This window comes from Musca vetustissima, unplaced genomic scaffold (assembly GCF_032173495.1).
Source record: "Musca vetustissima isolate MV318-11 ecotype Yass unplaced genomic scaffold, APGP_CSIRO_Mvet_v1 utg31357, whole genome shotgun sequence".
In the NCBI taxonomy this organism is placed as follows: Eukaryota; Metazoa; Arthropoda; class Insecta; order Diptera; family Muscidae; genus Musca; species Musca vetustissima.
This window is the reverse complement of record NW_026888830.1, coordinates 67,770-81,672: the sequence shown is the minus strand read 5'-3', so window position 1 is coordinate 81,672 and position 13,903 is coordinate 67,770. Positions and strand designations below refer to the sequence as shown.

At 34.2% G+C, this 13,903-nt stretch overlaps 1 protein-coding gene across 1 annotated transcript in view; it reads left to right on the top strand.

Annotated features, from left to right (window-relative positions):
* Positions 1–13,221, top strand: part of LOC133336622 (uncharacterized) — a 50,773-nt gene extending 37,552 nt beyond the window's left edge. Inside the window, exons 4-10 of the mRNA XM_061544903.1 lie at positions 68–177; positions 6,908–6,986; positions 7,057–7,154; positions 7,217–7,417; positions 7,504–7,646; positions 7,745–7,890; positions 13,109–13,221. Coding sequence (XP_061400887.1) covers positions 68–177; positions 6,908–6,986; positions 7,057–7,154; positions 7,217–7,417; positions 7,504–7,646; positions 7,745–7,890; positions 13,109–13,220 — 889 coding nt within the window. The 3' untranslated portion in view covers position 13,221. The remainder of the gene's footprint in view (positions 1–67; positions 178–6,907; positions 6,987–7,056; positions 7,155–7,216; positions 7,418–7,503; positions 7,647–7,744; positions 7,891–13,108) is intronic.
* Positions 13,222–13,903: the final 682 nt, after the last annotated feature.

The following is a 13,903-nucleotide window of genomic DNA, read 5'->3' as shown; positions in this document are numbered from 1 at the left end:
TTAATATCTAAATGTGTGTACTTTATTCTGATATTTTATTTTCCATTTTTTCTGCTTCTTCTTCCAGAGACGACAACGCCCATGTTATCCTGAAGTTCCTACAAAACGATCGTCGTGTTCGTGAGACAGTCTATGGCCATGAATATAAAATTCGTGCTGAATTCACAAAACCAAATGGTAAGTAAGAATAAATGAGAATAAAAATTTAACTCGGTTCAAAATTCGAAAGTTGTGAAACTCGAAAAAAATATGGAGAATCGGTTCTCAGGGTCTAGAAAAGCAAAACGAAATATCTTAATTCTACGAAATATTACGCTTTGGCCCAGTGGAAAATGCGCCATATGGCTTAGTCCGATTCGTAAAAAATAAATTTCGAAGACAAATTACCGGCTTTCTAAATTTTTGAACCGGATATTTAGATAATAAAAACGGTTTCCAAATCTTATATGCATATCATTAGAAAGATAGTAAACAAACATGCAAATTTTATTGAATCCGATTTTTTAATATATATCCGGTTCAAAAATTTAGAAACCCGGTACTTTTTTTCGTCGAAATTGATTTTTTGACATATTTGGCATAACTATATCTGCTTTTAGAAAATTATTCGGACGAATCCGTAATTTTTACATAATAAGGAATGTATACTGAATTTATTAAAATACATACTAAAGGGTTTTAGTGACCCGAAACGGGTAAAATTGAAAATATACCATTAAAACTCTAAAATATCGATTTCTCGTCTTTGAGGACCCCACCGAAATGTTTTAAAAAAAATTCCTCATTCGATTTTACTTAATAAAGGTAATCTCAAAAATACATACAATAGCAACAAATCAATATACTCACCAAGGTCTTTCAATCCCATAGGAATTTCCCATACCCCAAAATCTGGTCGAACAGTAATATACATCCATATAAAATCGTATCCGATGTAAACCAAGTAAAAAAAGTTGACCGACTTCTATACCTACCAGGGAAAAAATTATGCACAATTTTTTGGCAATCTCCAAAAACTTCGGTTGGAAAAGGCGCTAAAGACCATAAAATGCCTCAAATTGAAAAATATGTGAGAAGAGGTATTTTATTCGCCAGTTATCGAGACTGCCACATTCGTGTGAAAATGTTTTTCTGGAAAGATTGGTTCACCCTCTAAGAACCTTTTAGTCCCTTTGGTTGGAAAATGATGACAAAGCAAACTAAAGCAAAAATTAAGCGGAACCTTTGTATAGGGGCTATATCAAAACATGAATATTGACAATTTCCTAAGAAGAAGTATATTTCTTCGGTGCAGAAACCTCAAAATATCTAAAATGGTGCAGTACGTCTATTGAGTAGTTTCTGAGTAGAAGTTATTCATCAGGAATCCGGGATGACAAATTACCGCCACTTTGGTGAGAAAATGTGGTGAAATCATTAAAAATACTTAAAGTAGGTCGAGACTTTATTAGGGGCTATGTTATCAACCGCCGAGAACCCAGAATACCTTGCTACATTAAATTTGGTGTGAATATGTGGATAAAAGCTTAAAAATGTCTAAAATAGGTCGGGACCATTGTATTGGGTTTATATCAAAATATGTGCTTATATTGGTCATTTAAGTATAGACTATGTAAACCACTGTCCAATAACCCGAAATACCAATTCACAGCTCCTTCGGTTGGAAAATCTGGCTAAAAAATTCAGAATATTTGGAGATAGTATAAGATTGATGATATGTCAAAACGTGAAACGGACTAATATTAATGTATTAAGAGCTCTATTAAGTATCCGAAATCTCAAATAGTAGTCACTTCGGCTGGAAAAAAATTTTCAGGCCTCTTAATATACCAAGAGTGGTGAGGAATTGAATTATAAGGGTTGAGCATAGAGCATGGAACACACATTTGTCCCTTGAGACTCGAAATGGCAAATAGCATACACATAGTTTGAAAAAGGAAACGCGTGAAAAACGCGTACTTAAAATAGACAGGCCCTTAATGAGGTAGCTATGCCAAAATATAAAACTATAGAACCTGCAATACAAAATTGCTGCCAATTCAGCTGGAAATTTATTTTGAACCGTTAATATGCCTAAAATGAAGAGGTCCATGTCCTACATTGAAAATGTAGGGACATATTAGGCACTCATAGACATAGCCTGATAATTATTATTGCTATCAGTCTGGTTGGAATTCAGATTCTCTAAAGGTTCTACTTTATTTCAATATGCGTCTCAATGTTTGACTTTTAAGGCTATATTTTCTAGCGGCTGACGTTGACGTCTCAAAGCCACACACACCATCAGAAATAGCGGTTTTCTATCACATTTTCGTTTATGAAAGCACGTTTGGTTTTATATGTGTAATTTCGAACGATATTAAAGGATTTTAAAGAAAAAAGGGAATAAAATAGCACTTTCTGTATATGACCGATTGTACCTCACTTTAAAATGCCAAATCTACTCCAAAGGAAATTTCTATAGTTTTTTCATTTTTTATCAATCCCAATGCCCCAATGCCGAAGCTGTCCCAGTCTACCCTACACTCAATAGCCTTAACATTAACAATATCAGATATATAATTCGTTCGAAAATTAACGTTATAAGTTCGGTTCCACCATACTTAAAGCTAAACGATTGTCATTCCTTCAAAAATTTGCAAAAATTTTTTATTTAATTTTAAAAAAATAAAAATATATATAGCAAATTATAATCGTTCTTTGACGTCTATATTTAACCTCATTGTAATTTCTTTTTCTCATATACTCAAATAAATAAAAGAAAAAAAAATGGACTGCAAGTCGAATTTTTATAATATACTCCAAAAATGTGTATTGAGCAGGGTGCGCAAAAATTCGGTCGCGAATGATTCAAAATACATTCTTTTCGTTTTGTGCTCATTTTAAGAATGAATTTATGGCGATAAATTCTTTACCAAGCGATCATTCGCCAAAGAATGTTCGCACACACATAACAAACGAGTGCACACAACAAGGATCGTTCGTTTCGTTTGGTGGTTGAAATTCTTTCTGACATTCTCTCAGGAATAAAAACAAACATTCCCGAATTCTCGCGAATGCTCAAAACAGCAACAACAGAAACAACAAACGTTCGTGACCTAATAGTCGTTGGACATGTATTTTGTTATTCCACACACTTTCTGCATCACACACATTCATTCGTTGTGTGTGTGTGTGTTTTTATGTAATTTTTTAGTTTGTTGTTGTATTTAAAAGTGCTCGCGAGCATTTGGGAACATTTGTTTTTTGAGTTTTTCAAAACTGAGAATGTTCTTCAGCAACAAATGAATCGACGACGCTTGCAGCGAAATTTAATCGTTCGTGATTTTTCGTACAATGCGAACATTTGCGAGAGAATGCAAATGCTTGTGCATTCAATGTAACTTTATCATTCGCGATAAATTAAAAACATTCGAATTCTCGCCCGTGACCATTCGTGAGAAAGAGCGTATTTTAATCATTCTTCGCACTCTGGTATTGAGCCAAAACAAAAGAAATGTTAATCGACCTACGCCACAAAATATTTGTTTAGTATAATTAACTTAATGAGCATATGATTGTTTTTTTTTTTAATCTTAATGTTCCAGAGCATATTATGCTAACAATAAGACAACCTTGTCATTTTGGTAATTTCCCATTGTCACAAAGCAATAATAACCTGCCAGCTAAGTTAGATAATTAGCGATGTTTTTTGACTGAGATTTGAAGATGTTTTTAATACCTTTGAACTAAATTTAATACACCAAAGGCTAAAATATTAACCTAAGAATGTAGAAAGTCAAATGTAATATTCTAAATAAATAGATTTTCTAGTTTAACTTTCGCTTTCACATCGTCGGAGGTCTTGAAGAAATACATTAATTTAAATACCACAAATTGGAAATTATAACATCGGACGTATACAGATTGTCTGAATTGACAAAATATCCACAGTTAGTTGTACAAATGTTATAACATGTCTTTGGATAAAATATAAATTTGAATTCGAAGACATATATATGATAAATATATTCTAGATATGAAATGTTAACTTTTATATAGAAAAAACGATTTACTTACCCTTATAATAAATGAAGATGTCCTTGTTGTTTAAAAATATGCACATATACCTGAAACGAAATAAATAGAGTATGTAATTAGAAGAGGAGCCGAGCAAATAATCTCAGAAACCAATTCAGCTGTAAATAGATCTGAAAGAAGCTATAGGTCAATAAGAATTGAAGTTCTAATGTCAATATATTTTAAAGGATCCATAAGAAGTGTTTTGATACAATAATATCCTTTGCACACATTGAGGAGTCGCTGGGGGGGCTGAACGGCGAATGTTCCATCAATTCCACATTTTCAAACACGTACGGATTTCAGTCTTCTCTTGAGAGTTGAACATCCTACGTGACCACATTTTCATTCGAAGGGCATCTTCCACGAACAATTTTGCTTTTTTATTGGGTTCATACGCATAGTTCCATGATTTGTTACGTGTGATATTATAAACGTGTAATGAAATAAGACGATTTTTCCCGTTTTTATACCCTCAGCCTAATGACTTATAAGGGTACATATATAATTTGCTGGGGTAAAAATGTGCCTCATCAAAATATTGGTTTTAGACCAAATGTTTCTTTGGGGCCAAATCCGTTTCATACAATTTGGAGTCGATTTACAAATGTTCGTCCGTCTACGTGTCTGGCCGAAGAGGCTAAGCGACTTCTTCCAAACTTTACATGTCGCAATATTTCTTCAAAATTTATTTCAAGTTGCCTTTTATAAAGCGAATAATAAAAACTGTGTGTAATACCTAACACCTCTGCAAACCGTAGGCTGAGGGTACGTATCTGTTATGAACACCGTCTGACGCTTTTATTTATATTTCATATTAACAAGTCTTTCGACCTTAAGGCTGTAAACTCATTTCACAATTACATATAAATTTCATTATTATTGTTAGCCTGTCCTAGGTGATGGGCCTGTCATCTATCTTTGCCTAGGAACAACATATCCTTGAATTTGGTACAGTGGTTGGGGCCCTTGCTTATTTAGTGTTGCCATTTTTCCCGGAAAGTGATGTCATTCTCCTGTTATTCTCTCATGTGTTGAGGCCGAGGTTGGTTATTAGAATGTCAGGGGACTTCGAATGCACATAGAAATAACGTTTTCTGCTTCGTTGCGATTTAGTGCATTGGTTGGTATCCTTGCTTATTTAATGTTGCCAATTTCCTCTGGGTGGCGCCATGTTCTGCCAATCCCGGTTTGTCATATACTCATGTGTTGATGCCGAGGTAGATTATTGATGCCGGTAGATTTACCGGAAAAGGGATGTAAGCATATTTTTGCAAATCTTCGAAAATCACTCTAAAAGAGTTGTTTACTCCTTCACTAGGACATTATCCACTCATAGCCTTCATAAAATGTATTTGCCGTATTTTACAAACCTCTTTTAATAATTGTAGACACATTTTCCAACCGATGTGCCTATAGTTAGGCATTCCAATGGTTAAGATAATGAAAAGCCTCCTGACAGAAAGTCCATTGAAAGCCTAAGCGACATTTTCTAAGGAAAATGTCTGTAAGTGACAGTTTGGAATTCCAAATTGCAGGATAAAATAACTTCTTACAGAAAATTTTCAATATGGGTCTATGTTTTGACAAAAAGCCCATATAACTATACTGATCCATATATTTGATATCTAGACATATCTACAAGTAGTGGGAGCCTTATAAGGATTCCACTTTTTTTGGCATTTCGGGTTCTCAGAGGTTAAAAGATCTCCTAACCGAAATTGCCAATATCGATTCTCCCAGAAAAGTGTACAACTAAGTCATATAGCTTCAATATTCAAGTACCACAAGAATTTATATATTTTTATAGATCCCTATAGTGGAGGAGATAAAGTATATGGCTATCCGAACTTTAGTAGGTTTTTCAACAGTCTAAATTACTTTCTATATAACCTTAACCTTGAGCTTTTATTTAAATATATACATTTTATAAAAATATAATTCATATATTATATGAAAAGCGTTAGGAAAGTGTTGTCAATGTCCGGGTTTCTGCATTTTATGAAAGTAATTCATAAAACATTAAATACTGGTATCTGGTCAGAGAGGGAGAAAAAATCAACTATGGAGTGTGTTTGCATTGTGGTAATTTTTCTATGGCTTTCTGTAGTTGTGATTTTCCTTTTTGTTCTTGTCTCGTTCTCTTATGGGCATCCATGTTCGCATGTTAAGTCACTATTGGAATAATCATCACATATAACAATGTTAAGCACTCGGAAGGTTATGTTGCTCGAATCAACACTTGCTTGACATATTATATCGGATATTTATATCGTAATAATTTGGAAAATACATATGCGAATTTTATAATAGTGCAGTGTCTGAAATAAACAAACAATGAAATGCTAAACTACTCACAATCGAGTAAGTGGACAGAAACACACGATTACAAAACTAACAACCACCAAGTGAGGAGAGAGACGGATTGTCAAAACTAAACACAGACGAACAGTGAGTGGTGTTTTTATTTTTTTGTTGGGAGAAATATATAGGAAACAAAGAGAATAACAACTGAGCGTAAATAGTGGTAAAGGAATAGAAAGAAAATAGTTTTGATATTAATGAAACATTTACATACATTTTGAGAAAAGAGTGGCGTTCTCACGATTATAAGAAATTTTACTCTTATACTAAGTGAGATACAATAGGAAAACAACTATGAATGGAATTATGAAAATATTCATTAATTTTTTCTGTGTAAGAGTATTAAATAGTATGGATCCTCTGTAATGGGGACTTGAATTGCAATGCAGCCTATTTTGAAGCAGTTCCCGACGACTACTCACTTTTCTATTACTTTTTCTGCAAACAAATATGCATATAATTTAATATTTCATTATCATTTTAGGTACCCATGGCATTAAGGTTGGCAACTGTATGGCTTTCGACAAAAAGAATCTCAGTCTTCCCTTGATTGATGAGAGAGGGTAAATTCCCGAGAGGAATATATTTCTATTACAATTTATTTAAACAAAAAAACTATATTCTCCTTTTCAGATGTCCCTTGGATGGAGAAATTATTTCACGTTTTGTGCCAAGTCCAGATGGTAACTATGCCGAAGCTACCCTTAGATCTATGTTCAAATTCCCTGAAGGTAAGTTCGATAAATGTTCTCAAATAATCAAAATTGTAATGTATGCCTTTCCCCCAAAATAGGTTCCGAAGTCCATTTACAATGTGATGTGATCCAATGCTATGGTCCCTGTGTTGAAGATGAAGATTGCAGTCAAATTGCGGTGGCTGGAGTTGGTGGTGCCGGCGGAACCAAAGGTGGTAATCGTAAAGTCCATCCCAATGAAGAGGGTTCAAGTATTGCCGGTACAACAGTATTTGTTTTGGATCCCGCCAAGGCGCCTTGTAAGTTCAAACCTTAACCTAATAATTGTTTTCTGATCTAAATCCCGTTTTATTTCTCTTCGTTTTTCTTCTTCTCTTTCCTGCAGACACAACTGTCGACTGTGAAGATGGCATTCGACCCACTTGGCTGCTATGGTTGGCCATTACCCTTGGTGTTCTATTCCTTATTATGTTGTTGATGAACATATTCCTATGCACTGCCATGAGCTGCAGCTGTGCCAATACAGAGGTATGGCAGAACCGTTATCCGAGATTCCCTTTTCTAATTATTTTCTAATTTTTACGTAATTTATTTATTGCAATTGTTGTTTTTTTTTTTTTTTGCAGATAATCGAAAAAGAGCCCTCCATCATTGAAGAATACGATCCCTACAGAAGTTGGCATGGTAGCCAATATGGTTCAAGATATTCGCTGCATGGACGTGATGCGCACAAAGGTTATACCAGCGGCGGTTCAACCATACATTCCAATAGGTCTGATAGATACTAAAAAAATGAAAACAAAATCTAAAGCCCATCACAAAAGAAAACCACAACAAAAAAACGAAAACAACAACAAGAACATGTGCAACAACAACTACAACAAATCCCTTTTCTATGAACTCCATACACAGTTATGCTATGCTACATACAACATAATATGACATACATACATACTCTCTTCACATATACGCGTACGTGGCTACTCCAAAATGAATGATGATGACGATGATCTCTGCTAATGCTGGCCACCAAATTGCTTGCCCATCGAATTTTCGGCCTGTCCCCTGGTGGGCCTATTCTGCAGTAGCAATGATTTATATGAACATATAGTCACCCTACATCAGCATGTTATACGGAAATTGGAATATTTATGTCACCCTACATACATACATTGTCCTACCCTATCTTTCGATACTCTATTTGGCTGGAAATGAGACAAAAACAAACATCATCATCACCATCATGTCAAATGTCCCTACAACAACATGAAATACAAACATACACTGCCCGCAAGTCAATTTGCATGCTTTATAACTGTCCCGACCATTATGTTTTTGGCACATTTGACGCTTAAAAATATTTTATGTAGGTATTTATGAATGAATGATTTTTTACAAAATTTACATACATATGTTACTAATTTAACCTCCCTCATCTCTAATAGAAAAGATTCATACATGTCACATATACATACACATTAAAATTTCCACAAGTCAGATTATACGAAAACATGTGATTTATAGACAACCTGGACCCATATTAATTATTTTCAACAAAGTTCATAGACTCTTATCACAATTAATTTGGACCTTGATGTTGACCCAACATATCAATAGAAATAATCTGCCCTCAGCTCCTCGATCAGTGAATGTTTCTATGTTGGTCACTAAGAACTGTATATTTATACCCTCAGCCTTATGGCTAATGAGGGTGTATTTGTTTTAGACCCCATGCTTCTTTGGACCACATTCGTTTCAGACAATTTGGAGTCGATCTACATACGAGTCGGTTATTTTTAAACAAATGTTCATCCGTCTAGCTGGTGCACACTATAACTCTCGAAGGGAGTAACTCCAGTTTAATCCAAATTTTGCGCATCGTAATATTTCTTCCAACATTAGTTTAGGTTCAGAGAATGGGAATATCGGTCCACGCCTTCTGGTACCTCCCCCACAAAATGGTCAACATTTTGCTGAAAATGAATTTTATAACATCATCCGAACGGAGTATCCGAACCAAACTCTGCACAACCTTTGCATGTTAGGCTTTCCTAACTTCAGTAGGTTGTGCAAAATTTGCCTATCTCCTTAAATTTGTCTCTTTGGTGCACAATATGCTTGAAATCGGACGAACATATATATGGGAGCTTTATCTAAATCTGAACCGATTTCAATAAAACTTGGCACACGTTAGTCTATACTAATTTCGGTACCTTGTGCAAGATTTCATTTGGTAAAAATCGGACGAAAATATATATGGGAGCTATATCTAAATCTGAACCGATTTTTCCCAATTTCAATAGGGTTCGTCCTTGGGCCAAACAAATGAGCTGTGACAAATTTCATCCAATACGGATCATAAATGCGACAGACGGACGGACATGCATAAATCGACTTAGAAAATGATTCTATGCATATTCTCAAAAGGAACCATGGGTCTATCCCGATTATTTTTCCCTGTTACAAACATATGCACAAAGACATCATACCCTGTACCACAGTGTGATGAAGGGTATAAAAATCGATTTCAGCCTCTGAGGGTTCTCTTTTTTTCTAAAATAGTGTTATCTATAAAATCTTCTGAGAATTTTTTTATAAAAAATAATGGTCCTACTTTTCATTCGAATTAATTTATATCCCACAGGGTATTAAATTTCGTATACGATCAAAAGTGTGTCTTATAGAAATATCGGCTTTAAGTCCAAATGTCTTTAGACGAAATCATGAACAAAGTAACCAATTTTAACTAAACAATGCACTTCGTAAAATGTTTTTTTTTTCGAATATATATCAAATTGTAAGTTAGATAATATCGCACCACCCATTCTAGTACCTCGCAAATAAAATTGCCTAAGTCGAAAAGTTGAACATTTGTAATCCTCGTATGAAGCGAACGGAGTATTCGCCTACATCAAATCAGAAATTCTATCTTATTTAACTCAAAACCTTGTGCATTTTACTAATTTTACCACACCTTGGTAATGTCTAAAGATACGCCTATAGATCCACACCTTCTAGTAAGTACATCCTCTACCGAGGCTCTACATTTGAACATAAGAAACAATGGAATGTTGAACTACTTTAATAATAGTTTTTAACAAATCTAGCACACTTTTAGGCGTCAGGTTAAAAACAGACACTCTAAGTCATTGATTGATCGTCTCAATACAGATCGACGTTCAAAAATCTATGATAAAATAAAAATTATATTATCGTTGTGGATTAAGTGTGAATAGAAAACATCCATTATATGACTGAGGATGGAAGATCTTCTGTAGGCAATTTATCCCTACGGACAGAAGACATTCTGAAAATTCTCAATATATATTAGACTCTCAGAAGGTAGTTGATAGACAAAAGACCTTCCGAACATCATTTATAGGCAAAAAGCCGCCTGAAGGTGTTATACTGACTAAGAAAGCATGAAGCTCCTCTGAAGCTATTTTGTAGACAGAAGTTTCTACGGACATTAGATCTTCCGTATATGGGCTATTGAAAGTCCCCTATAGGCTGATGACCTTTTGTAGCTCCTCTATAAAGAAAATGCCTCTATGCGCATAACAAACTCTGGGGAGAGAAAAAAGAAAGCAAACATTCATATATCCCGCAGTTCCCCAAATGTGTGACAATATAAATCTACTTAGGATTAATAAATTGGGACTTCGATAATATCCAATGCTAAAAATATGGGAAACAAAAAAACCTTTAAATAGGACTGCTTGTGTTACAAAGGTCGTAGTTCGTAATAAATTCAAATTATAGAATAAGTGATCGATTATAATATTTAATGTGGCTTCCCTTTTTCCATTGAATATGAATATGAAATACAAATTTGTTCCGATCTCCATATAGACAACAACTTTAGTGAGGGTTCTGAAATTTTATTTATCTGATCCACAATTTATTGCAGATTATATTAAGAAGGAATAAATAAAAATGTCATTAAATTCGGTCGGGTCTAACTCTGTATATCCTTAACCCGTTGAGGTGGACACTAAAAATACCTAAATACCTTTTAACCCCCATATAAAAGGTATTTAGGTATTTTTAGTCCATCCATCTCAAAGGGCCACAGAAAATATTTGGTACGAAGATTTGGCACCCATTAAAAATGTAAAATATAAAATTATGACAAATTCGGTTGAAAAACATATTCATAAGCTCTACGCCGAAACTTGAGCCTTTACTGATAGGTTTTCCGCAAAAAAAAAACATAACCAATATGTTTGAAAAAAACGTGTCCAAACGCAAAATGGCGAAATTTGTTAGGAAATGTTATATACTACCATCGTGATTTCGACAGACATACTGATGGATATTTTTAAATCGACATGGAATTTTATACTGATTAAGAATATATATGTTTTATGGGGTCTCCGGAGAATATTTCCAATTGGGTCCGATCCGAAACGATGGGACTGGCGAAATTGACAGAAATATACGGCGACGTTATAACCGAATTAAACTGTAGTTGAAAGGAACTGTTCTGCAAAAGGAACTATCGGTATTAGGTCCAGTTCTTCCATTCATCTAGTTCCATTGGATATACTGACAGGTATTTGAAATGAAAATGTGGGGAAAATACGAAAAAGTGTACCTACACCGACATTTCTACAACGCGATTATGTAAACCATAATGTGAACCATGTACCAGAAATTTAGATTTCATCCAACCTGTGCCTATCTTATTATTTCTTCCAAACTTAGTTCAGGTTCGAAAATGTGTACTATCGGTCCACTCCTTCTGATACCTCCCACACAGGGGCTAGGCCTAAATGCGGGTTATAGTTCATTTATAGTTCATTATAGAACCTTACGTTCTAGCTTTATCTCGATATCCTCCGCAGGTTAAATTATTACGACAGACTCTTAGAACCAAACCCAAAACGCGGAAGAAATTAGATAACTACTTTAATATAAAAAAGGTGGTTATATGGGGACTACCCCAAAAAGGGGGCGAATATAAATAATTTTTGGTAGGGAGATTTGTTACCATATACGACTACAAAATACCAAATTGCAGCGAATTCGGTTGAAAAACGCGCTCAAGAACCCCAAAATACCGAATATTGGGGATACTCTTATATGGGGGCTACCCGAAATAATGGACCTATATTCATAATTTTTTGTGGAGAAATTTGGTACATATTAAGAACTCAAAATACTAAATTACAGCCAATTCGGTGGAAAAATACGATCAAAATCCCCAAAATACTGAATATTAGGAGGTGCCGTTATATGGGGGCTACCAGAAAAAGTCGACCTTTACTCATAATTTTTTGTGGAGACATTTAGTACCCAATAAGAACCCAACGTACCAAATTTCAGCGAATTTGGTTGAAAAACACGGTCAAGAACCCCAAAATACCGAAAATTTGGGCGTACCTTATATGGGAGCTATGCCTAAAGGTGGACCGATATATCCCATCTTCGAACTTGACCTGCCTGCAGACAAAAGACAACCAACCCTATGCAAATTTTCAGCACCCTATCTCAATTCCTTCAGAAGATAGCGTGATTACAACAGACGGACGGACATGGCTAGATCGGCTTAGAATTTTACCCTGATCAAGAATATATATACTTTATAGGGTCGGAAATGAATATTTCGATGTGTTACAAACGGAATGACAAAATTAATATATCCTCCATACTATGGTGGAGGGTATAAAAAAATATGACTGACTCTAAAATGCGAGTTTTCTGTCCGTCACCTCTACCAATTTTATCTAAACATCGTCACAGTTTCTAATAAAGAAATTCGCAGTTATTCACAGCCATCACTCACAAATTGTTTGTCTAAAATTTAATATGACTTTTATTCACATCATTTCAATCAGTTAAACTACAAAATAATCTGAAACTAAGAGATACAACACATCTGAATTCTTATCTGCAATACACTGAAAAAAAACTGGAACACTTTTTTAAAGTCTTAAATCATTTTATTAATTCCATAATTATTTTTTTTTATTTTCTCCTACTTAAAGGTCAGTGCCTATGGAAAGTGATCATTATGCCATTGTACATCAACGTCCGGGTAATCGATTGCCACCTGGTAGTGGTCCAGTGACACGAACACGTGGACCCATGCACAGCTAGAGAAACGAAACAGAGGGAAGTCGAGTCGTTTCGTGTAACAAGTTCAAATGCGCTATCTCCAAAACCTATTAACGTTTATATTATACATTTTTGTAAATAACAATAACAACAAAGAACATTTTTATATTAATTACTTTAATAGCTACATAGTTGAGTTGAGAGAGTATATTTATATGTATGTGTGTCATTCGTCATTCATAGCTAATTAAAAACTAGAAAAAAAACGAACTGTTTTGAAGTTTCATGAGAAGGCAAACAATTGGGCGCCATACCCTCTTCCACAGTTTTATTTGATTTGTATTTTTTTGATAAAAGGAAAAGATAGAAACGGATATTTATCTGTCCGCCTGTTGTTGCTGTTGTTCGCAAAAACTTGACAAATAATTTTTCCGTCCATAAAACTTTTGAACAAATACAACAACAACAAAAAATTGTAAACAAAAGTTTCTTCTTTCTTTTTTTTCTGTATTATAATATTTCTTATACAAAAAATAATTATTTTTTTTATATATTTTTTTAATTGAAGAAAACAAAACAAAATTCTTAGTTCTTAAGGCGATTTTTACGAATCTGTATTTTTTATGTAAATTTAGTATTTAGTGTGAAAAATGAAAAAAAATCTACCGAACATTTTGTAAAATTTTTATATATTAATTATAAATTGTTAACATTTAATATACATA